Here is a 27,199-nt window from a genome sequence, read left to right as displayed (position 1 = left end):
CCATCAACCTCTGTGCCATGGAATCTATCAAAATGATAGGACTCTAGTTTAAGTATCAATACTGTTGGACCAATGTATGACCCCCAAAGACTAGGACAACTCGCACTCAAACACACACATATACATTTAAATACAGGAATACTATTCAATTACATGAAGATACCTTATTAAAGCAAATGTGACAGAGAACATTATTTTTTGAATGGTTCTCATCCTTGTTACTCGATGCACTTTCATACTATGTGCTTTGTGTTGAAAGATCTTGATGCTCACCGTGACAATGTGTAACCCTGTGTGATGTATCTGAACGTGTCATTGTGGAGCAGAGAGAGCGTGTATGTGGAACACAGTTACTGTATGTGTGTGTGTGTGTGTGTGTGTGTGTGTATGTATGTATGTTCAGTTGACTATGATCCAACTATGGAGTTGTTGTTTTAGTATAAAAGCATTTTGACCAATAAAAAAAAAAAAAAAAAAAAAAAAAAAATTCAACATGGCTTTGCTGGTCAGTTTGCTGGTTTCCCACCCCCCCAACAGAAACAGACTCCAACAGGAAACAGAGAGTGAGGCCCAGGATGCACTTTGGCGTTTCTCCTCTTTTGTTTCACCGCTTACTGTGCGGTTATTATTAATTCCTGTTTGCTCAAAATAAAGAGTACCTTTATTTTTAATTATACTCCTGCATCCGTCTACTCTGTTCTACTCTGCACCTGGGTCCAAATACATTATCCCATCGTAACACTCAGGTCCTCAGGTCTCAGTCCACAGGCACACAGGAACAGGGAATCGTGGTCTGTTGGAGGACTCCCACAGTCCTTCATCCAGTAATCCAGGTCCAAGAGATCAGAGCAGAAGCTGATGGGGGGTGAGTGGAAGTAAGAGGGGGGGGGGGCTTGTGTGTGTGTGTATGTGTCTGTGTGTGTGTGTGTGTGTGCTTGTGTCAATCTGTCAGTGTGTGTGTGTGTGTGTGTGTGTGTGTGTGTGTGTGTGTGTGTGTGTGTGTGTGTGGGGCATGGGTACCATGAGGGGTCATCCCTGGAGGTCAAACGTCCGTACACACTGACTGGAGCAGCAGTAGGCCACGAAGCTCACTGGGGTCCTGAGGAGACGGAGGAGGAACACACCAGAGATGAGGGAGGGGCTCAGATGAAAACACATGTGAAACACTATGGTGAGTGTGTGTGTGTGTGTGTGTGTGTGTGTGTGTGTGTGAGAGAGAGTGAGAGAGAGAGAGAGTGTGTGTGTGTGTGTGTGTGTGTGTGAGAGAGAGAGTGAGAGTGTATATGTGTGTGTGTGTGTGTGTGTGAGTGTGTGTGAGTGTGAGTGTGAGTGTGAGTGTGAGAGTCTGTGCGTATGTGTGTGTGTGACAGAGTGAGTGTGTGTGTGTTTATGACAGCTATAATGAGTACTGTGTCTGAGGTGGCCACCGTGTGCTTGGCTACTTGACTATGGCCCTGCTGTCTCCCAGGTCAGCTGCAGCAGCTGTGGCCTGGTTCTTAAAGGATCATGCTCTAATCACCTCTGCACTCCATCTCCAAGTGTCATTTAGTCAATTAGACAGCCCCATAAATTACTGTCTGCAGTCTCCCGCCCACCCACGTCCTGTCCTGTCCACTCACACACAGCAGGAGCCTTCGCCAAGCCTGTACGCACTGATTATACACCACAGACTCAGGCCCTGCCAACCACGCTGACACTAACACACACTCTCTCTCTCTCTCTCTCTCACAGTAACACACACTCTCTCTCTCTCTCTCTCTCTCTCTCACAGTAACACACACTCTCTCTCTCTCTCTCTCTCTCTCTCTCTCTCTCACACTAACACACACTAACTCTCTCTCCCCCCCCCTCTCTCTCCCTTTCTCTCCTCTCCCCCCATCCCTCCTTCTCTCCCCCTCTCTCTCTCTCTCTCTCTCACACACACACTAACACACGCTCTCTCTCTCCCTCTCTCCTCTCTCTCTCTCTCTCTCTCTCTCTCCCTCTCTCTCCATTTCTCTCCGTCTCTCTCTACTACACACACACACTGGCTTAGTGACAGCTAGGCCTCTGAAGGTATGTGACAGGCCAGAGGATTGCCTTGCCAACAGAGAGTGATTATCTTCCTGGGTTGACGTGGTAGACGACATCAGTGCTGAGACAGGCTGGCATGTGTGAAATAGCGTGCGGCCGGGATGCCAGGGTGTTTTTGTGGGACTCCCTGGTAGGTCTTAACCCCTGTGGCGCCAGCTTAGAGAGGGCTAAGACGAGAGGCGCTAGTGCTGAGACACTAGTGCTGAGGGTGGGGGAAACTACACTGAATGGACACTGAATCACAACTGTAGTAGTGGTCCTTTAGCCATCTGTGTTGCAGTACAACCCGGGCACCAAACAGCAGGTCGGAGTTGCTTTTCCTGTGTCAAAGTCATCCAGTTGCCTATGGAGCGCCTCCAATCTCAACATGGACTAGCATTTCACAGAGGTCTGTTTCATGGGCACTCATACAGGCTCACGCCCGCACACACACATTTTAATCATTTATTTATGTCCACATAGAGACAAGTATACAGGGACACAAATACTGAAGGCACAGATGGGATGCATTCACAAACAGACATGGACAATGTCTTTCACATACAACAGGACAAGACTCACGGGTACAAGTAACACCGTCTCCGCCATATATGGCGGCTGCCAATAATCGCAGAGACAGAGCAATACTTGCTGAGCCTTTTTGCTTCTCCCTTGGACATTCCCAGTAGACGTAGTCCTCTGACAACCAATCTGTGCACATGTCCAAGGCTGCCAAATATAAAGACTAATAGCGTACACCTATAGCCTAGCTCTGAGATGGTATCTACAAGCTGCTGGTATTTCATGACCTTAGTCATGAAGGCTTCCTCTAGGCTTATATCAAAGGTGCACGCTACCTCTAATACAGACACCTCTCTGGACTCTTCATCAACAACAATAACATCTGGTGTGTTAGCAGACAACTGTGAAAAGTGACATTGGTCATTACAGAAATTGAACATAGATGCATTGACACAAGCATGTGTATACATTTTCACTGTGACTGGGAAGTGGAGTGATATGTCCTTTACTATAAGGCTCACAATTCTGTCATGACGTGCTATATACATTCCTTTGTAAACATAACAGCCATTCAAGATATGTGATAGTGTTTCTGTAACCTGTTCTGTGGTGTGGTGCAAGCAATGAGGAACCTGAGTGGAAGGAAACCAAATAGAGAGGTTGAGTCTGGTAGGAAGGACTTGTAATCTGGCCTTGGTTGTGAATATGACAATGTCCTCATCGAGTGCAGTATTTTTTTAGAAAAGAGTGGGAAACAGAGTGATCAGCTGTGGGAAGACATGCCAGTTTTCCCTGGAGTTTCAGAGCAGTCCAGTGTTGTTGTTGTTGATGTTGATGAAGGTCCATGAGAGTCCGTCTGGCCCCTCTAGATGTTAGCTGGTGGCTCTGTCCAGCAAAGGAGGCTGTTGCCCTGACCTGTGTGAGAGGGTCAGATATACAGTTCTCTGAGACCCGAACAGTCTCAGAGTCAGACCGCACCCACTCCAGGGACACCCCGGCTCGGACACAGAGGTCATTCAGGTCTGGCCAATCAGACCAAACTCCAAAACCAGCGGAATGAGTGTCCAATTTTCCGCTGGGTTTCCTCTTGAACCCAAGGAAGTGGGGCTCCGCCCCCCTGGCAACTGGGACCTTCCTTCTCCTCAGGTCCAGGAACATGGAGGAGCGGGCCAGCTCCCTGACGTCCTTGTCGTCGTTGTTAAGCATCCTGAGAAGATGGGAAATTCTCATGCTGGTGTAGATCCATTCTACATTGGGGACCCCTAGCCCTCCCTCCCACTGGGGATGAAAGATGATGTCACGGGTGCTGTGTGAATTGAGTCCAAGCCACCTGCGCACTACGCTCACAGTCTTGTTGTTCATTTCACACAGCACTTTCTGGGGGATGTGGACATTGGAGAAGAGGTGCTGAACTTTGGACAGGGCCACCTGCCTGATGGCTTCTAACTTCATAGTTAGTGGCAGAGGACAACTGTCTACTTTAGCCATCTGTGTTGCAGTACAACCCGGGCACCAAACAGCAGGTCGGAGTTGCTTTTCCTGTGTCAAAGTCATCCAGTTGCCTATGGAGCGCCTCCAATCTCAACATGGACTAGCATTTCACAGAGGTCTGTTTCATGGGCACTCATACAGGCTCACGCCCGCACACACACACACACACACACACACACACACACACACACACACACACACAGTACACACACAGTACACACACAGTACACACACAGTACACACACACAAACACACACACACACACACACACACAGTGGGACGCTGTACAAACTCACAGAGGGTGGCAGTGCAGCAAAGCTTCCCCTGGCAAAGCAGGCCTGTCAAAGGGAATCAAGGAGAGCAGCCTTCCCTTTCAATTAGCCTGCCTGTCCATGCAAACCTGCACATAGTGCCAGCATGGGGAGCTCCACCAGCTGGGGGGAGGGGAGGGGGGGGGGGGGGGGCTAGACCAGCCTAACACTACCTAAGCAGGGAGGAGAGGAGACCTGCACTCAGCGCCAGCATGGGCAAGGACAGGGAGCTCTGGAGGAGAGGGTGTCTGTGTGTGTGTGTGTGTGTGTGTGTGTGTGTGTGTGTGTGTGTGTGTACTGGCGGGGGGGTACTTCACTGCTTATTAGACCTTTCTTTTTTCCTCCCTCCCGTCTCGTAAGGACTGCGCTAATTGCGGCCTGTCTGGATGCGACGCGTGTTTCTCCGTGGTGTTAATGGCGGTGGCTTAACACGTCTGGAGTACCTGGGCACGCGGGTGTCTGAGTGGGGGCCGCGGGAGGGTGGACGGCGGGGGGGGTTCCACAACAAACGCAGGGTGACAGGGGAGAACAATGGTGCGAGCGCAGTGACGGATTGGGAAAATGAGCCACCTCAACCGGTTGGAGTGGTGGAGTGGGTGGAGGTAGAGAGGAAGGGTGGAGTAGGTGGAGGTAGAGAGGAGGGATGAAGGTAGAGAAGAGGGGTGGTGTGTGTGTGTGTGTGTGAGTATATATATATGTGTGTGTGTGTGTGTGTCTACTGTTGACTGTAAGCCGTGTCCCTCTAGGGGGGTCTAGTTACCTGCGGTGCAGGGCGGCCAGGGCGGTCTCTCTCAGGGGGAAGAACTTGGGGTAGACGATGGTAAACATGGGCTGGCTACAGCGATGGCAGTGACCCAGGGGGCACTGCAGGAGGTCCAGGAGGCTCCTGGGTAACAGGAAGGGCGGCAGGAGACTCGGCTCTGCAGAGGGGAGGGGTTGGGGGGGGGTTGGAAAGAGAGAGGGAGAGAGAGAGAGAGAGAGAGAGAGAGAGAGAGAGAGAGAGAGAGAGAGAGAAAGAGAGAGAGACACAGAGAGAGAGAGAGAGAGAGAGAGAAAAGCCTTTGATATCTTAATGCAGTATTAATAACATTGTTGTTCGGAAAGATAAAAAAGAAAGGGTAAAAGAAAGTGTAGAGGGAGAGAAAGGGGACAAGAAGCAAAGACCTTTACCCAAATGTGACCCTCCCCTCCTGACACTTGTGTCTGCAACAGCACGAAGCACAGAATCAGACAATCAGAATGAGAACTACTTCATGCTGTTGCCGAAACAAGTGTGTGTTGGGCACAGGGCTGACAGGCAGACAGTGGAGTCATGCTTCTAAATTAGCCCGCTTGCGTGCTATTGGTTTTAGACAGACAATAGCATTACAATAATTCCTGTGGTCACAGTGGGGCTTCCTCTCAATGCCTTCACCAGCAGACTCATCTTCTTTATGTGCCTGGTTGCTTGCAACTACAAAGGTTGTATAAAACTAAGAGAGTCAACTCAACACCATCTGATGAATCCATTATCACAGAGAGAGTGTGCCGTTTGACCTATTTGCGCAAAACATCTTTGGAACATCGGTGAAGTGGAAAACCGAGCGAGTGTGAATCTTCTACAGAGGCTTCTTCAAAGGAGGTGTAATGAGACGGTTTGCGATCTTTATTACACCCGAAAAGGTGTGTGTCAGAAGAAAGGCTGCTGTATGTTAAAGAGTTGTTCACGGTGTAGTGGATCAGGCCTGAAGCGGAATAACACAGCATCATCATCACTTTTACTCCTAATTAATAACCACAGAGGTGGAATTAATGTACTGTAACCCAGCACTGTGGCGCAGGTGTTTTATTTTATGTGTGAAACACATGGAGCTGTGTGTGTGTGTGTGTGTGTGTGTGTGTGTGTGTGTGTGTGTGTGCATGTGCATGTGCGTGTATCTGTGTGTCTGGGGGTGTGGGTGTGTGTGTGTGTGTGTGGGGGGGGGGGGGGAACAAACCTCCATGTCTATGCTCCCTCTCCTCAGCCTTGAGGGGCTGGCGGTATATGCCATAGAGGGCCCTCATGGCGAGCTCCTCCAGGGGGACCACGCGCTCTGCCTCTGAGCCTATGGAATTGACCTCGACAGGTAGAGGCACAGTGACCTCGGAGAGCAGCCTACCGTCAGAGACCTGCGAATAACCACACCTGCACAGAGAGACAACACACAGCATTCACTACCTGCACGACTGGAGAACATTCATTTAAAATGTATGCATTCATCCATTACATGCAGAGAACATCAAAGAGAGTATTAAGCTATAGCTATGAGCAGGCTACATGTAGGCAAGGCAAGTTCATTTGTAAAGCACATTTTCATACACAGAGGCAATTCAAAGTGCTTTACATAAAATAGATATAATATATAAAGGAAAGCGAATAGACAACAAAGAGTATACAAGGCATAGAAATAATAAAAAGTGGCATATCACTGCGCAGAGCAGAATGACTTCATGTACAGTAACAGATTGGTGGTACAGAACAGGGCGGTGTCTTACCCCCAGCAGCGGAATTCTTTGTTGTAGATGTATGACGGAAGGCCTTTGAGGTGGACGTTGTTCTCGAGGTAGACATACTGCAGCTCCCGCGAACGACCCAAGTCTGAGAGGGAGTTATAGAGACACACACACACACACACACACACACACACACACACACACACACACACACACACACACAGACACAGACACAGACACAGACACAGACACGTCATCAGTCAGTTATCTGTGAGCCATGTCCAGCATCTATAGTTAGGTCCTTAAATATTTGGACAGTGACACAATTTCCATAATTTTGGCTCTGTACGCCACCACAATGGATTTGAAATGAAACAATCCAGATGTAATTGAAGTGCATACTTTAATTCAAGGGGTTGAACATAAATATTGTATGAAACGTTTAGGAATTACAACCATTTTTATACACAGCCCCCTATTTTCAGGAGCTCAAAAGTAATTGGACAAATGAACATAAGCATAAATAAAATGTTCATTTTTAATACTTTGTCGAGAATCCTTTGCAGGCAATGACTGCCTGAAGTCTGGAACACATGGACATCAGCAAATGCTGGGTTTCCTCCTTTGTGATGCTTTGTCAGGCCTTTACTGCAGCAGTCTTCAGTTGTTGTTTGTTCGTGGGTCTTTCTGCCTTTAGTTTTGTCTTCAGCAAGTGAAATGCATGCTCGATCGGGTTGAGATCAGGTGATTGACTCGGCCATTGCAGTATATTCCACTTCTTTGCCTTAAAAAACTCCTGGGTTGCTTACGCAGTATGTTTTGGGTCATTGTCTATCCATATTGTGAAGCGCCATCCAATCAACTTTGCTGAATTTGTCTGAATCTGAGCAGACAGAATATCCCTAAACACTTCAGAATTCATCCGTCTGCCTCTGTCTTCTGTCACATCATCAAAAAACAATAGTGACCCAGTGCCATTGGAAGCCATGCATGCTCATGTCTTCGCACTGCCTCCATTGTTTTTTTTACAGATGATGTGGTATGCATTGGATCATGAGCTGTTCCAAGCCTTCTCCATACTTTTTTCTTCACATCATTCTGGTACAGGTTGATCTTAGTTTCATCTGTCCAAAGAATGCTCTTCCAGAACAAGGCTGGCTTTTTTAGATGTTTTTTGGCAAAGTGTAATCTGGCTTATGAATGGCTTGTACCTTGTGGTGAACCCTCTGTATTTGTTCATGTGAAGTCTTCCCTTTATGGTACACTTTGATAATGATATGCCTACCTCCTGGAGACTGTTCTTCACATGGCTGGATGTTGAAGGGGTTTTCCTTTACCATGTAAAGGATCCTGTGATCATCCACCACTCTTGTCTTCCATGGACGTCCAGACTTATTTGTGGTGCCGAGCTCACCATTGCGTTCTTTTTTTCTCAGAATGTACCAAACTGTTAATTTGGCCACTAATAATGTTCCCTGCTATCTCTCTGACGAATTTTTTGGTTGTTTTGCAGCCTAAGGATGGCCTGTTTCACTTGCATTGAGAGCTCCATTAATGCATGTCGTGCATATACAGCAACAGCTTCCAAATGCAAATGCCACACTTGGAATCAACTCAGACCTTTTACCTGCTTAATTGATAACGAAATAATGAAGGAATAGCCCACACTGGCCCATGAAACAGCTTTTGTCAATTGTCCAATTACTTTTTGGTCCCTTGAAAAAGAGGGAGCTACATATTAAAGAGCTGTAATTCCTAAACCCTTCCTTCAATGTGGATGTGAATACCCTTACCCTAAAGCTGAGAGTCTGCCTTTTAAGACCATATTCATTATATAACTGAAACTGGAATATGTTTTGGTAAACAGCTAAAATAACACAAATTCTGTCTGTGTCCAAATATATATGGACCTAACTGTATCTCTCCCTGGAGAGACACTCTGTCATGGGTTCTAAATACTGTGAGACCAATCCCACGGGGCTGTGTCAGTGTAATATCCAGGGCAGCCACAGTGCCAGATGTACAGAATGGATACACAGGACCGCACTCCAGTGAACAGACTTGAAAAAGGGCATTTAAGAATGCTACTCCCTCTGCTTGGAAACAACTGCAAAATTACCTGAATCTTGAGTCTGAGACCTGTCCCACAGGACGCATTTAAAGTAGTTCTAAATGACTTGGAGGCAGGTATGTCTGGTTGTAGATGTTTTGACTGATTTATATTGCACCTGTTTCATCCCTGATGTTGACGACTAGTGATGAATACTGATGAGTATTATTGTTATTTTATGACTGTAATTTATTCTCTATTTTCATTAGTGTTCCTACTACTACGTAGTAGTTTATGTCTTTTTTTTTCCCGCCGTTCTGTCAGGTGTTTCACTGACCATTTCTAGGCAACTACGGGCGTTAAAAAGGGTGGGACAAGATGCTCACTCATGTGCGTAAAATTTAGAGTTGATTGTGATTTATAAAGGGAAGCAGGCGTGGAACTTGCGCACGGCAAATTCCGCTTGCGTGCGCACCGTTTTATAAACCCGAATGTTGGTGTGCGTAAATGTTCTTGCTTTGCGTACGTACGCAAGCTTTTTACGCCAGTTCTACGAAAAGCTTTATAAATGAGGCCCCAGAAGAGGCTGGGGGAGGTAGAAATCAGAGGATTAGAGGCTCATTGTAATGTATGGAACGGTATCAAACACGTGTTTGTGTCACGGATGGTAAAGACTGTATCTACGACTATGTTTGTGTTTACCATTCCATTCATTTACAATGAGCCCCGTCCTCCAATTTGTATCTTCCACCAGCCTCCCCTGGTCTTATCTTCTATGACATACGCCACTTAGCTGACACTTTTATCCAAAATGACTTCCACTGTAGTGAGTGCATGTTCTTCAGCATATATGGTCCCAGAGGGAATCGAACCCACAACCTCAGCGTTGTTAGCGCCATGCTCTACTAACTGAGCCACAGAGGACCACAGACTAGACGTTCCATGGATCCTTTGGATGTGAGGGTTCCTGAGCGCTCTTCTACAGTCAGTCAGTAGTACACACTGCTAGTACAGTAGTACACACTGCTAGTACAGTCGTAGTACACACTGCTAGTACAGTCGTAGTACACACTGCTAGTACAGTCGTAGTACACACTGCTAGTACAGTCGTAGTACACACTGCTAGTACAGTCGTAGTACACACTGCTAGTACAGTAGTACACACTGCTAGTACAGTAGTACACACTGCTAGTACAGTAGTACACACTGCTAGTACAGTCGTAGTACACACTGCTAGTACAGTAGTACACACTGCTAGTACAGTCGTAGTACACACTGCTAGTACAGTCAGTAGTACACACTGCTAGTACAGTAGTACACACTGCTAGTACAGTCGTAGTACACACTGCTAGTACAGTCGTAGTACACACTGCTAGTACAGTAGTACACACTGCTAGTACAGTCGTAGTACACACTGCTAGTACAGTAGTACACACTGCTAGTACAGTCAGTAGTACACACTGCTAGTACAGTAGTACACACTGCTAGTACAGACGTAGTACACACTGCTAGTACAGTCGTAGTACACACTGCTAGTACAGTCGTAGTACACACTGCTAGTACAGTAGTACACACTGCTAGTACAGTCGTAGTACACACTGCTAGTACAGTCGTAGTACACACCAGTGGCGGCTGGTGCTAAACATTTTGGGTGGGGCACAGCAGTGTTTCCTCCAGGATTTTTCACATTAGTGGCGGGGGGGTCCTCTTTCGCGCGCGCAGCTCGTGCGATTTTTTTTTCCGCGTGCACGATTCTTTTTGCGCGTGCACGCGCACGTTTACCCGTACCTCCGCCGTTCTGTTCGTGGTGATTTTAGAGGCAATAGATTATTTTTTTTAGATTATTACTAACACCAGAAGACAAGACATACAAACTGTGGTGAGCTACATTGCTTGTGTAACATTAGCTAGTAGCTATCCATTTTTCACTCATACACGGCCGGAAAAGTGAACAGAAATACAATGCTGACTTACGGTGGTATCTTGCGGCTGTCTTCACAAAGAGCTCCAGGATGCTTTCGCTTGAGGTGCTCGTTCATTGCAGATGTACTCCTGTGATAGGCCATTTCATTTCTGCACAGTTTACAGACCACCACATTGTTTTATTTTTTTGTAAAAGCCGGAAATTGCAAAACGTCACGTTTGACGTCAGACTTAACAACCGGATATTCAAGACGCACATTTTTGCGCCCCGGCCTAGAAATAGGAGACAGCCAATTGGAGCGCTGCTATAGCTCACGTGTAAGCGAAAAGTATTCGGCCTGCCATAGACTAGCATTGACCGGCGCCCCGACGCCTCCCCCTATGTATTTTAACAGTGAATTCTACACACACACAGATCAAATGTTTATTGTATTGGAGGATTTTTAATGAATGCTGATAGGCACCGACAGAATATCAGCCGCATTTTGTGAATAAACAATGTTTATTTAAAAAAAAAAGTTTACAAATCGCAACTAGGAAGTGAAGGTGGGGAACTAGGAAGTGAAGGTGGGGGCGGCGCCCCAGCGCCCTCTATCGGCCAGCCGCCACTGGTACACACTGCTAGTACAGTCGTAGTACACACTGCTAGTACAGTAGTACACACTGCTAGTACAGTCGTAGTACACACTGCTAGTACAGTAGTACACACTGCTAGTACAGTCGTAGTACACACTGCTAGTACAGTCGTAGTACACACTGCTAGTACAGTCATAGTACACACTGCTAGTACAGTCGTAGTACACACTGCTAGTACAGTAGTACACACTGCTAGTACAGTAGTACACACTGCTAGTACAGTAGTACACACTGCTAGTGTCTCCTGTCAGGCACATGGCAGGTCCACGTGAGGAGCAGGCTCTCCTTCCACCTGAGCTAGCTCTCACATTAGCGTCAACGCTAGCTAGCGCAGTAGAATATGCACGGCTGACTGTGGCACCACACTCTGCCCTTGATGTAAACCTGAGTCGATGTTATCCTTGACTGTTCCTCTGGCAACGATGTAGAGATAGGGGAGGGAGCCTTTGAAGATGGGAGGATGGAAGGCAGAGCGGGGGGGAGAGGCGAACCAGGAGGAGGAGAGGTAACACACACACACACACACACACACACACACGCGCGCACGCACACACACACACGCACACACCTAACGCCTACTCTGCCAACACTCATATCTACATCCCAACCCCCCACCCGCCCTTATTAGCATGCTAGGCTCATTACCCTCCTCCAGGAGCAGGGTGCCCCCCGCCTCACCCAGCCCACCCCGGCCCCCCCCAGGCTCCCTCTCAACACCGAACAGTTGGGGGGCTCATCACACCTGCATCTTCACCCCGGGGTAACAACCACTCGACCGCTTTCATTACCGCAATTACCCTGCTCAGTCCATTATCCCGGGCCCACAGGGTTCAGCAGGGGTGTGACGTTGCAAGGATGGGGCCTGGGAGAGGAGGGGGGTAGGGAGGGAGGGAGGGAGGGGAGGGGGAGGTGAGGATCAACGCCAGGCAATCCATCATAAAGGTGGCAAGCAAGGAGACACTTCGGCAGCCCTTCTCCAAATGACTGCTATTATGTCAATGAGGAGAGATTACTAAGCCATTGTAACGGTGCTTATTTCAGGATATTAAATATCGGTTCTGTATCGGCCAAAGGATGTCTACGTGTTTGTCTTTGCTTGTGTGCCAGCTTGATGTCAACTGTGTGTGCCTAGGCACCAAGAGCAGAAAAGCGGGTTATCTACACGCTTCTGATCTTCTGGGTGTGTGTGAGGTAAGAGGATTCCTTCTGGTGCAGGCTACACACACACACACACACGCACTCACACACATGTATGAATGTGTAAGGGCATTCAGACACATTTCCACCAGCAGGCATGCATGTTCCAGCCAGAAGGCCCAGATCAAAAGGGCCCGGGACCTGGGATGAGCACACCAGATCCCTGGGTCAGGCTGGGCCTGGATGGGTCTGGATGGGCCTGGCTGTGGCCTGAGGCTGGATGGGCCCCGCAGACACAGCCTGGCCTGGGACTGGGCCTGAACCCCTGACGTCACAACATTAGCATATGCCACGCACATGGCAGCCTAGCAAACAAAGATCACTCTGTAGTAGAGAGAGAGAGAGAGAGAGAGAGAGAGAGAGAGAGAGAGAGAGAGAGAGAGAGAGAGAGAGAGAGAGAGAGAGAGAGAGAGAGAGAGAGAGAGAGAACCGAAGAACACAGAGTTACCCCCCGGTGGCTGACCTGAGGAGACAGAAGCCTGGGTGGTTGGTGTGTAACTTGGGGGGGGGGTATCGTTCAGCATCAACTCCCATGACAAAGTAATCAATGGAGCACCATGACTCATTACAGCACAACGTTTCACAGGTGACATTCAATCAACCCTATCAATATGAACACACACACACTCCTATGGCAGCACTCTGTAATTAAATGCTCTCGAGAGGAGACACAGACATGAGACAGACAGATACACACACACACACACACACATATACACACACACACACAGAGAGAGAGAGAGAGAGAGAGAGAGAGAGAGAGAGAGAGAGAGAGAGAGCTAAAGCTGTTGAGAGTTTGAAACCCCCCAGGATGAGAAGAAGAGTCTCACTCCTCCTACCCTGAGGCAGTCGCATTCTTTCAGAAGAAGTCGACGAATGGGAGTTACTATAGAAACAAGGGTGCCGCAGGGAAACCAGCTATATTGATCAGGGACTATTAAGATCTCAAACTGCATACAAATAATCCAGCGCTTACTGTTTGGAACCCCTGGGGTTGTTGCTGTTGGTTTACATGGAGAGACTCCATTCATTTATCATCTACAAAGCACAGCCTTTACACCAACCGCTAATACTCAATCATCTTAAATCTCAAAACACTCTCAGAAGTTCTCTTCATTGAAGTGTTTGGATGAGTAGTTGTCTATCTCTGAGGGGTAGTAGTGGTGTGGCCAAGAGGATAGTGAGTTGGACTGGTGATCAGAAGGTGATCAGTTCTGGGAACATGGGAACACCGTGCTAGGAACTTAACCCTAAATGACCCCCCCAGGGAGACTGTCCCGGTAATCTCTAATTTAACCATTTTGTCCCATTTTGGACAAAATGGTTAAATGTCCAGTGTGAGCTGTGGTTCTGTGGTGCTGTGGTTCTGGGGTTCTGGGGTTCTGTGGTTCTGTGGTGGCCAGGTGAGGAGGAGTGGCGTCCACATGCCTGGCACAGAGTAAAAGACGTGTCGGAGGTGCGGGAGCGTCTCTCTGGCCTTTGTTCTGCAGCGTATCCTCCCTTCAAAGACTTTCCACTGGCTTCAGAATCATCAGGAACAATAAAACACATCCCGCCTGCTGGCTAGCTGGCTGGCTGGCTGGCCGGCCGGCGGAAGCTGTGATGAAGCCAGGCAATATGGGAATAGAATAACAGATCTGAATCGTATCGTGGTACATGCCATCTCGATTGGAAAGAAGTTGTCAATGGAAGTAGGGGCACAATGAAGTGCCTGAAACGGAATAAGCGACGCCCCACCCGCCCCCTCACGATCCAATCCCCAGATAATGGATAATATGCCTTCAGACTGTGGAACTGTAAATAAAAGGTCATTCAGGTGACTGCATTAGCTTTCATACTAAATGAATAAGCTACTCACATAACCTGAGCACCGACACCGTTTTCATGATTTAGGTAGAGAGAGAGGAGGGTATATAACTGAATAGGACAGTGTGTCCGTTCAGGAAGAGAAATCCGGCACTTCACTGCTGACCACGTACGACAGCGCCTACGCCCCGCTGCTGATGACATACTGTAGAGCGGTAGTGTAATTACCTTTAAAACCTTTGATCCCTGAACTCCAGTTTGACCCCTGACCGCAGTTTGACCCCTGATCCCCAGTTTGACCCCCCCCACCCACCCACCCACCCGTTCCCCAGGCGAGGCTCACCCAGGGGCAGCGAGGTCAGGCGGTTGTCGGACATGGAGAGCTGGTTGAGGTGCAGCTGACAGAGCTGGCGGGGGAAGCCCCTCAGGTGGTTGTCGTCCAGGATCAGAAAGTGCAGGGACTGGCACTGGTGCATCCGCTCCGGCAGGCAGGCCAGCAGGTTCTCTCTCACGTCCAGGGTCTCCAGGTCCCGGAGGTCCCCGATCTCTGCAACCCAGCACACACACACACACACACACACACACACACACACGCATGAGGACACAGACACACAGACACGTACGCACACATGGAAACACACACGCACGCACGCAAGCACACACACACACACACACACACACACACACACGCATGAGTACACACACAAGGACACACACACAGACACGTACGCACACATGGAAACACACACGCACACATGAACACACGCAAGCACACACACACACACACACACACACACACACACACACACATTATACAGTAGCTACTGTAGTATATTTCTGTAGTATGTATGATCTATGTATGAATATGTGGTATGTTTTAGACACACACACATGCCAGGGCATGCAGGGACACAGATGACCAGCAGGGACCTTTGGGGGTTGAGCAGGGACACACATGCACGCTGGCCCCTCCCCTCTGGAGGGGAAAGGGGAGACAGGGACACAGAGAGCTCTCTTCTCACCCAGGATCCACGGGGAACAGATGTAATGTATAAACCTGCCTGTAACTAATTAAATTATCTTAAACTAACTGTTCTTTGATTCATAATCAATAAGAATACACTACAGTAAATGGCGAGCCAGCCAGGAGATAAATGTAACTTAATTTACAGTATTTTGCGAACTTCAATCTAACAAAGAAGGCAGATTTTCTGCAGAAATCTCTCTCTAGTCGATTGGTGTGTTTAAAATAAACTGTAAATCTCAGATAAGTTATAGTCAAAAGAATCTGTGTAACGGTAATCTTGTTGGAATAGATGCAAACTTTTCATAATCATAATCTGATGGGTGGTGAGAGCCGGACTTGGTAGCCCGTTTTTTGTAAAATATAGTGTTTAATGGTAAGGTTTGTTTGTACGGTATTGGAATATCGTGTGTGTGTTTGTGTAAAATTCGGTGAGGTTGTGTTTATGTGTTGGAGGACTGGGTAGTCTGTTTTATATTGTAGAAGTGAAAAACATATGAGCAGAACTGTAGACGCCATTTCTCTTTGTCTGTGTGAGAGGACGCTATTGTGTGGGCGGCCATTTTTATGAGGGAAACGTGCAGTGTACTTTCAGCGGAGTTTAGACGCCATTTGCATTTAGACGCCATTTGCAGTGTGTCAGAGAGTCTAAAGGACACACACAGAGGCCATTTTTATGAGGGAAGCGTGAACGTAGAATATTTGAATGAGATAAATAGTGGTTTAACTGGATTGAAAGATATTGCTGTGTCGTGAAAAGTAGTTGTGTTAAAGAGATTGTTTTAAGCAGGCCCCAATACGGCCGTGGGCTTTCAAGAACAATAAAGCCCTTTCCTCTTTCTGCTTTGCAAAAAGCGCAGACACACAGTGGAACATTCCTTTAGAGGGGAGCCTGAGTTTGATGGATTTTCAGTGCTCATCTCTTAAAGATAGCGATAAAACCATACAAATAGACTAGTATTGATAGAGAAAAGATAGAGATATAGTGAATTGATCTCGGGGTGTTTTAAATAGTTTAGAGTTACGGTTAAAACATTCATAGCCTTGGCTAAGAGTTGGCGCATGCGCAATCGATGCGCGTTAGCCGGAGCACAGCTCCATCTGCTGGTCGAAATACGACAATACATTTTAAAACACTGAATCCTCAGGGAGATACAGCTGAGGTCGATGAAACAGTCCGATACATTAATAAATAGATGGTTAAATGATTGTTCTATATTAAATTACTTTAATTAATTTAATTAATTACTTATCAGTTGAATTAATTATTCAGATCATTCATTTTCTGTTTCCCAAAACAATTGATTGATTCCATAAGTTTTAAATCAATGTATATGATGATATAGTGAATAATTCTAACTAATCATTCATTCCTTTCACTTAACAAGTCGATTTCCTTACAGATTGTAATTGAGAATTTATCATTTTGTTCCTTTCAAATAACAAGTCGATTTCCTTACAGATTGTAATGAATAATTAATCATTTTATTCCTTCCAAATGACAAGTCGATTTCTTTAAGTGTGTAATTAATAATTAATCATTCATTCTTTTCCAAATAACAAGTCGATTTCTCTACAGGTTATAATTAATATTTGTAATTTACATCTTTTATTTTAGTTAGGTCATTTCCACAGTGTTTGATTAAGGAATAGCAGAATAGTACATATTTGATAATTAAGCAGTAAAAGGGTTTTTGTAAATCAGTGAATACTTAGGTGTTGACCAATCTTTGTGATTTAATAATTGTGTTGACCAGAACTGTAATTAGGATTGAATGAGTAATTAAGTGACACATTCATAAACAATTAGGAAACACATTTAAGTATAAAGTACTTACACAGAGATTAGATTTAAGTTAATACTGCACTGACATACACAAGAGGCAAGTCTGTTATTCTGAAGTTGCAGGGTTTTTGTGGGGATGGTCAATACAGTTATATTGGACTAGCATTTGTTTAGCAAACAAGACAAAATAAGGTGGGTTGTAAGAAGCGTACACCTTATCTAATATAGAATATTGTCAGCATATTGAGCCAAGTAGAATGGGGTCGAATTCCACGAAGCTGTTAAAAGATATTAGTGAACATCGTGGAATGTTGGCTACGTTATCCCCTATGGCTGTAGTGGAAAAAATGAATCCTCTTGTTAGGGAAATTAGCAAAATGTCTACGAAATGGAATAGCCGTTGGGCATACATTGAACAGCCGTGGCCGAAAGAGGGCAGCATTAATTTACAATTAATTGCAACATTGGAAATACTTATCAATGGGCACAAAGCACATCAAAGAGGAAAGATTAGATCAGAGAAACGCAAGTTAGAGTTAGCTATTTTAGATCTATTTAAGGTAGAGGGACAGAAAATAGCTCAGTGTCCTGCCCCCAGTCCCCCTCCCTATGCTAAGGCACTGGAGGATCATTCCCAGAAGAAGAAGAAGGAGCCAAGGGGAAAAGGGGACGACAGGAGTGACGAGGAAGATGACAGCGAAGATGGCAGTGCAGACTCAAGTGATGACGACAATGCAGATGGAGGCTACAACGCGCAGGGCAGGAAGATGATAGCCACAGCCGAAAGGAAAGGTGGGAGAAGACGCCCGGAGAAAGAGGGAGATTGTCACCGAATGTCATCAAATACATTAAAGAACTGTCCAGTGCTGATTCGGGGTAACAAGATGGAATATCATCCGTGGCATCATACAGATTTGTCTGAAGTGATCGAGAAACTCCCAGTTCTTCAAGAGGGAGGACATTCTTGGACGGCGCAAGTCGACGTGATACTGATAGGAACGCAGGCCGCGATGGGAGACCTGAAAAGACTCTTAGCTTTTATTGCAGGATTGGATACAATGCAGGAAATATTGATGAAGGCAGGACTTCATAGATATATCAATACATCAGTTTATGATCCAGAGCTTTTCGCAGCAAACAGAGGCAAACTGTGGAAAGCAATCAGGGAGATCTACCCTACTCACATTCACCCAGACAATATCATTGTGAAGCCACTGGGGGGGGATGAGAATCCCAGGGGTTATATTGCCCGTGTGTACTCTCAATGGAGAAGTGTGACAGGGAAAGACGCTGAAGATAACCCCTTAGAAAAATCCATAATCAGGGAAAAAATACAAGAAGGGCTTCCTACCCCAGTTAAGGATAAGCTAGCAGAAGTGGTGGGGCTACGACACATGAACAAAGCTGTTTATATAGACCACGTAGCTCATCAAGTTGAATTATATCGAAAGAACATTCAGATACAGAAGGCACGAGACGAAGAATCCCTCAGAATATTGACTCATTTGCAATTGACTGAAAGCGAGAGGAACATAGAGGGAGTGCAGGCTTTAGCCCCACAGCAACAGCCACCTGGAGTGCAGACTGCTACTTACCAGTCCTACTCACAGGGGCCACAAGGGGGGTATCCTGCTACTTACCAGTCCTACCCACAGGGGCCACAAGGGGGGTATCCATACCCACAAGGGCCACCAGGGGTGCAAGCGGTTCCCTACCAGATGTACACACAGCCTGGCCAAGGACCACCACCAGGGGGATGGACAGCAGCAGGGAAGGAGATGCTAGAACCATGCCAATGTGACCAGAATGGACATCTAGCCTGTGCCTGCTGCAACAGGCCCCAGGGGGGCGCAGGGGGGAGCCAAGGAGGAGGATATTGGCCCCCTACTACACCTGCTCCAGGAGTGATGAACCCTTACGGAGGCCCAGCAGCTGGCCTATAGGGGTGCCCGGAAGATCCGAGTGGGAGGTGCCAGCTGGTGGTGACACAGAAGCCTGAAGGCGCCACGCACCTCCCTATGTCTAGAGAATATGTGAAGACAATCGGATTTGAGGGAATTAAACAGCTGATTCCTACAACTGAGCTTGTAGACTTAGAGTACAAGGGACAGAGAGCAACTCTGTCAACACTTGTGTCAGAACACACGCCAACAGGGCTGCTAGGGAGAGATGCTCTATGCCAATTGAACTGTACAGTAAAATGCACACCTGACAGCGGTGCTCAGGTTCCATCGACAGCCAAAGTGATTAAGCATAGAACAGACCTACAAGCTTTGCCTTTAAAGGGAGCTGATATAGAATATTGGGTTGATGGGTCTTGTTACGGGGTAGGAGAAACGTTGTGCGCTGGGTATTCCTTAGTTAAAGCACAGAATTCAAAGTTTATTGTAGAACAGGCTGAGGCAGTTCCTCAGCCTTGCTCAGCCCAGTTGGCTGAATTGATTGCCCTCACAGAAGCATGCAACTTGGGAACCGGACGGAGAGTGACAGTGTACACCGACTCTGCCTATGCACATAATGTTTGTCATTTTAATGGAGCTGTATGGAGGGGGCGGGGTTTTAAGAGAACTGATGGTACGCCTATACAGCATCACGCACAGATCATGAAGCTGTTACAAGCCATGATGAAGCCAAAGGAATTAGCTATAGTGAAGTGTGCCACACACAGGTCTGACTCATCACATGTCACACAAGGTAACAGGGCTGCAGAAGATGCAGCCAAAGCCATTACAGGAGCAGACAAGGCAGGTAAAGGTCTTCTGGTCACACATGAAAAGCAATTACAGGGCATGGTCACACTTGAGGATTTATTGATGTTACAGAGTAGAGTAACTACGTTAGACAAGAGCGTTTGGCTAGCAAGGGGGGCAAGTCAGGATGACACAGGTCTATGGAGGAATCATGAGGGGTTGGTTGTAGCACCCTCAGATTTATTAGGCATGTTAATACAGGAAGCTCATGGATTAGCACATGTGGCTAGGGGGGAGGTAAGACGCAAGATTACCAAGAAATATGGGTTTTGGAGTCCATATTTGATGGAACAGATTGACCATGCTTTAGGTCAATGTGGGGTCTGTTGGAGAAACAACATCAGAGTGGGTACACCAGTGGTGTCTGGGCATATCCCTACCCCAATAGGGCCACGGGTGGTGGACAGGGGGGTGGATGTACAGAGTAGGCAGGATGTTGTGCCAACAGGTGCCGAGGTCCCCAGAGAACCTGAGAAGGAGGAGCTACGAGGAGATGCTGTGGTGTTGCCAGAGCCAGTGGCAATGCCAGTGTTACAGCCAGTGACATTACCGGCAGTGCCTGAAACCGAGGGGACAGCGGAAAGCTGTCCAGATGCCAATGAACCAGAAACCAACGAAGCAGAGAGTGTTGACAGTCTGGAGGTCCAGCCTGGGGGTGTCCAAAGCCTGGACACCTGTGCTACTGGGGATGCTGGCGAGTGCCTGCACCATGCTTCAGATGATGCTGAGGGCGACTCCCCAGACCTTGATCAGCGTGGGAGGGGACCAGGCGGCTGCCTTAACCTCAATGACACTGACGGACGACGACCAGTTAGGAAAAGATTAAAGACTATGAATAGGGTAGTGAAGCAGCAGATCAAAGGGAACGACGGGAATGGACAGCAGATGATAGCATGGCTGGAAACGGTCTTAGGGGCATGGGAAACTTATTTTGCCAAGATAGGAGCACCTATTATAGCAGACATGATTTTTGACTTTCTTAGAAGGCAGGGCCTCATTGACTGTTTTTGGAAAATCAGTCACTCAGTCCACGTTAATGAACTTTTCAGAAGACTAGTCCTCACCTGAGGTGAAGATCTATGCATTAATGCATTCCCTTTGTCCTATGCTTACTGTTGGAAAATTATGTGTTATGATAACTGAATGTCATTATTTGTGTATTGTTTGTTTATTTCTATATCGTATGTGATTGATGTCAGTTGAGAAGTGATGTAGTGGTTATGCAAAGATAGGAAAGAGGTTCTGTTCCTAGCGCAACGAAAATGGAAGCTGCTGACTATGAAAGTGTTATCGATCTGAGACAGCGGTAAAGGCTGTTCTCCAACTGGGTACAAGTGCTAGTAACCTCTGACCCCGACGCTTCAAGGACAAAGAAAACATCGGTCGTTGGAAGTTTCTGTATTGATTTGTGCATGATAAACTGTGTTTAGTTTAATTGTGATTGTTATTTTCAAAATTCTTTTTATTATTGGTTGTTTTCTATTTTTTGTTTATGATATCTTTGGTTCCTAATACTGGTCCTGGGTTGGTCTGTGTTATTGTGCTTCTTGTGTTGTGTGTTGGTGTAGTTTTTCTGTCTGTTGTTGTTTATTTTTTAATTTTTAATTTTATTTAAAAAAAAAAAAAAAAAAAAAAAAAAAAGGAGATTTTTTTTTGGGATGTTTTGTGGGGTTTTGTGTTTTTGTTTTTGTTTTATGGTAGTTTCGTTTCGGAACACCCTCTGGGTGGTCCGAGGGGGGATGTGTAGTATATTTCTGTAGTATGTATGATCTATGTATGAATATGTGGTATGTTTTAGACACACACACATGCCAGGGCATGCAGGGACACAGATGACCAGCAGGGACCTTTGGGGGTTGAGCAGGGACACACATGCACGCTGGCCCCTCCCCTCTGGAGGGGAAAGGGGAGACAGGGACACAGAGAGCTCTCTTCTCACCCAGGATCCACGGGGAACAGATGTAATGTATAAACCTGCCTGTAACTAATTAAATTATCTTAAACTAACTGTTCTTTGATTCATAATCAATAAGAATACACTACACTACCTCACACTGATTGAGGGACGTACTGTGCTAACCCTTGAAATAGGGGTCCCGTGTTGATCAGCCGTCCACTCCCCAAATGTTGAGAGAACAAAGACGCTGTGCCGCTCAGCGGAACATGTGTGCCAGTCAGAGGGTGTGTTCTGTGTGATTGTGATAGGAACCTGAGCCCAGAGTGAGTTAACAGGGTGGGTGATGGGACCCCCCCTGTGGAGAGTGTGTCCACGGAGAGAGATAAAGAGCAGGTCTCCAGCTCATTAACTACACTAATGAGGACCAGAGAGAGAGAGACAGAGAGAGAGCGAAAGAGAAAGAGAAAGAGAGAGAGAGACAGGGAGAGCGAGAGCAACCGGTGTGTCAGAAAGGCCCTCAGGATAATCAAAGATTTGCATTCTGCTGCTATTGCTACTGATACTATTGCTGCTCTGGCTGCTATTGTTGATTGGTGATGTTGTTGTTTTTATATCCTGCTTTATTCTATTATTAGTGTTCCTACTACTACTACGTAGTAGGAACAGTATTGTTATTGGTGGTATACTTCTTATTATTATTTTCCTTGCTTTGGTCAAATAGCTCAAAAAGTCCCTGACCAAAAATGATATGAATTTGCATGTCACAACTAGAGAGCATAAAAAAATCACTTAAAATCAACTGTAAGTCTGATCGGTCGAAAGAATTTTCAAATTCTCATAGATTTTGCTCTGCTTGGTAAAGTCCCTGACCAAAAATGCTATAAATGTCCATGATTAAACCATAGGTGGCGCTATAATAACAAATCTTCTTCTAATAACAAAACTTCACAATGCTGCCATTTCTACCCTGTTGTATGAAAATGTATAAAACTTGGTAAATAATTATGTCTTTCCTAATAGGGAACATATTTGCCTCAAAAACCCATAAAGTCTGCCATGATGGATTTTTCTGCAGGTGGAAAATTTGGCTAAACTTAAAATTAACTGTACCGTAAGTCAGATTGGTCCGAAATTGTATGAACATGCGTGGTGCACATCTCTCTATAGGGGGTTAAAGGATAAGAGATCCGTTTAAAGATATCTGAGAAAATGATATGAAAAGGAAAAAAAGAAAAATAATGTTATTTGATTTCAAATGCTTTGCCCTGCTACGTCAATATTTAAGGCAGTCGACAGGCTAATAGAGGGCACTACAATGTGTTACTATGTCGAAGCATTTCAATATCAGATATGAGATATTTCAGATAACTCAAAAAACAGGCCTTTGAAATGTGACCATTTTGGCTAAAAGCTAAGGCTAATGCTAATATAGCACTTTAAAACTAATCTTCTCATGACCGCTTTACCTGATTCAGTCAGATGGGGGTGGCATACTATGCTAGGCTGGCAGATTATAGTGTAAACACAAGTAGTGAAAGTAGTGAAATGCTTGACATAAACTATACAACTGGGGAAGGTTAATCCACAATGGATTTTCGTATTTACGCTTAGTGTATATTATCATCATAGCATAGTAGCCTATGTATATCAGGCCATAATTAGGTGACTACACCTACCTTACAGGCATGTGGTCCTAGGCTACTTCATAATATTCAGGACCACAACTGAAGATGTGTCGTACTGGTGGCACCACGTGATCATTGCCAAATTCCACTCCACCCAAGAGGACATCTCCAACTCCACTCAGTCAATTGTTGTGCTAATTATTTAGGGATTTTAACATCTAGTCCTATTAAGAATCCATAGCTTAGTATATCATGAGTTCAGCTTGGCCCATATTAGGTGAGTGGTCTACCCCCCTGTCTGTAGGTCTACCCCCTATCTGTCAATCTACAACCTGTCTGTAGATCTACCCTGTGTCTGTCAATCTCACCCCATTTATGGTTATATCTGTAGGAACATGCCCCATTGCCGCTTGCGGTTATATTTGAACTTGTATTCTGCTGCAATGCCAATGTAGAAGGAACCTGAACCCAATAATTGTACTCTGTGTACCTGTACATTGATGTAATAAAAGCAATTCAGATTCTGAGAGAGAGAGAGAGAGAGAGAGAGAGAGAGAGAGAGAGAGAGAGAGAGAGAGAGAGAGAGAGAGAGAGAGAGAGAGAGAGAGAGAGAGAGAGAGAGAGAGAGAGAGAGAGAGAGAGAGAGAGAGAGAGAGAGAGCAGGTGGAGAAAGAGGCTCTCCTGTGGCACTGGACAAAGGGGTAGAACAAGCATGTGCTTACACACCGGCTTGAGTCCTCTATCGCCCTCTGTTGTCAAGACGAGTATTTACAGTGCGTCTGATAATTGAGTGTCTACGCTGAAGACAATCCTACCCCGAATGGTTTTATTGAAAATCTTCACTCTGATACAGCAATATACACTCAGCGAGCACTTTCATAGGAACACCTATACACCTTCTTATTCATTCAGGTGGTGTAATGGTGTGGAATGTTTTCTTGGCACACTTTGGACCTGTTAATACCAATCAACCATCGTTTGAATGCCAATGCCACTGAACATGACAATGAGTTCAGTGTTCTTCAGTGGTGGCCTTCCCAGTCACTGGATCTGTATCCAATATAACACCTTTGTGATGTGGTAGAACGGGAGATTCAAAGCTTGAAAGTGCACTGGAAAGAAAATCAGCGAAAATCAGCGTGAGATGTTATACCTGGAGGAAGGAATTTGAGCTCGTTGTTGGCCAGGCTCAGGTACCGTAGAGACCTCAGTCTGCCGATCTCAGGACAGATGACCTGCAGAGCGTTGTCACTCAGGTCCAAAAACTGGAGCTTGGCCAGGTTTCCTATAGCTGATGATCACACACAAGCACCAGAGAGCCAATTATACCAATGCCAATTATGACAATCAGGGGTGTCAACTTTATGGCGACAGGGGGGTGGAGGTGTGTGTGATATAAATATATCATGTGATATATATATAAAAATGTTTCAACCCCCCCGACCTGTTGTTTCTACCTCTTTTGGGGGGTTCCAAGTCTTAATTAGCGGCGGGAAGATGTTGGCAGCTAGAAGACAGGTCTGGATTTGCTGAGGAGGGCCGCTGGTCACCGCCAGCCCCAGTCACAGACACACTACAGCCCAGAAATAGCCCTGTCTGACAGTGGCTGGGGCCGAGGGGGGGACTGAGTCTGTCTGTGGACCCAGGCTAAAGCTTCCACAAACAGATACTCACTGTCTTCATTGGGCCCGGACAATCAACAGGAGGAAGCCACCCTCCAGAGCTTTAGTGAGGTGTCTTGGTACAGGCCTTGCTTGAATATGTGACACTGCTGCATAGAGCTATACTGTAACCTCATCCTTACAGTCCCTGCTGCCAACACTTTGTACTTGGGATTGAACACATTGTAGTAGTCACTGTGGGTGTGTGTGTGTGAGAAAGAGAGAGAGAGAGAGAGAGAGAGAGAGAGAGGGGGAGAGAGAGAGAGAGAGAGAGAGAGAGAGAGAGAGAGAGAGTGAGAGAGAGAGAGAGAGACAGAGAGAGAGAGAGAGAGTGAGAAAGAGAGAGAGAGAGAGAGAGAGAGAGAGAGAGAGAAAGAGAGAGAGAGAGAGAGAGAGAGAGAGAGAGAGAGTGAGAGAGAGAGAGAGAGAGAGAGAGAGAGAGAGAGAGAGAGAGAGGAGACAGATAAAACTCTTAGTGAGATGTTATACCTGGAGGAAGGAATTTGAGCTCGTTGTTGACCAGCGTCAGGCGCCGTAGAGACCTCAGTCTGCAGATCTCAGGCCAGATGACCTCACTCAGGTCACTCAGGTCCAATGAGGTCCGATTGTCACTCAGGTCCAGGAGCTTGGCCAGGTTTCCTGCAGCTGATGACCACGCACAAGCACCAGAGAGCCAATTATACCAATGCCAATTATGACAATCAGGGGTGTCAACTTTATGGCGACAGGGGGGTGGAGGTGTGTGTGATATAAATATATCATGTGATATACAGTATATATAAAAATATATTTATATTTTGTTATTTACAATATGTTACAATGTTGCAATTAACCTCGTCGTTTGGGCGCCGTGGTGACCGCTCGGACCCCGAAACTGGTCCCACTTGGACTGACGGGGGGGAGACCGCCCTTAGGGGCCACGGCCGGGCCCTTAGCGGGCTGCTGCGCGACAAGGGCCGGAGCGGATGCTGCAGGGTTGTGGTTGGCCTGTTGGTTTGTGGCTCTGGCTTTGAGCTCCTCTGCCCAGGGGGGGGGGGAGGGCTTGTCTCCCATCTCTGGGGGTGGGAGGAAGGAGAGGGCGGGCTTTGGGGCGGTGGGGGGAGGGCCAGGGGGCTTGGGGGCAGGTGCTGCCGAGTACTGATTGGGTAACAACAAGGACGTTTTTATTAATTGGTTCTTACACAGGATATCCTGTTGCCCAACAACACAGATGGGGCTTAGTAATGATCGACAGTTGAGCTGTGTCCCTTCTGTGCAATAGCCCTAAAATTCTACCTGAAACATTCTCAGCATTTCCTTAATCTAATAAACTAACTATAGGTTTGTCTTTTTCGAGGTGCAGTCTTTGAAAGTTAAACAGGCAGCCTCACGTAGTTCATGGCTGCATCCAATCTACGCTTCACCTTCTTAACATGTGCCTGAGGGAGAGAGAGACATGTCACTCAAATAAAAAAACAAGTGCGTTACAATGATCCTGCTATTTCTACCTCCACCAGCCTCCCCTGTTACAAGCACCAAGAACAAGCTACAAAACAACACTTTAAACATACCAACTATGTGTGTATGTATGTGTGTGTATGTGTGTGTGTGTGTGTGTGTGTGTGTGTGTGTGTATGTGTGTGTGTGTGTGTGTGTGTGTGTGAGAAACTTTTTCTCACTGGCATATTTGTGTTACAGCTCACCTATTACAAGTGAGACGATTGACAATATAAAAAACATGCTTGCACACACATATAACTTACTCACACACAAATTATTACAGAAATGATTGAGAATAGAGACATGGTTGACATTAAACTAGCTGTTGTACCCTTTAACATTCGCTAACTAGCTTGTTACAGTTAGCTTCACAATCGCGAGTGACGTTAGGTCCGGTTTTTCACTAAAATAACATTTAATTAGAACATGTTTGTACTGACAGAACATGACATGAACTTGTTCATTAATATATGACATTTGAACCAACAGTATTATGGCGTTTACATTTTGTTTAACC

General features: G+C 46.2%; 1 protein-coding gene across 1 annotated transcript; it reads right to left on the bottom strand.

Moving 5' to 3' along the window:
• Positions 1 to 1,029: 1,029 nt before the first annotated feature.
• LOC308150665 (uncharacterized protein) lies at positions 1,030 to 26,582 on the bottom strand (the record flags this gene model as incomplete). The annotated part of the gene is made up of 9 exons (XM_080523470.1): positions 1,030 to 1,099; positions 5,137 to 5,294; positions 6,381 to 6,540; positions 6,891 to 6,993; positions 14,804 to 15,007; positions 24,696 to 24,833; positions 25,693 to 25,848; positions 26,037 to 26,394; positions 26,574 to 26,582. The coding sequence occupies 9 exons, from the start codon at positions 26,580 to 26,582 to the stop codon at positions 1,030 to 1,032; spliced, it is 1,356 nt and encodes a 451-aa protein (XP_080379596.1).
• Between the last annotated feature and the right edge of the window lie 617 nt (positions 26,583 to 27,199).

This window comes from Nansenia antarctica (assembly GCF_963989245.1).
Source record: "Nansenia antarctica genome assembly, chromosome: 2".
NCBI lineage: Eukaryota > Metazoa > Chordata > Actinopteri > Argentiniformes > Microstomatidae > Nansenia > Nansenia antarctica.
This window is presented reverse-complemented; position numbering and strand designations above follow the sequence as displayed.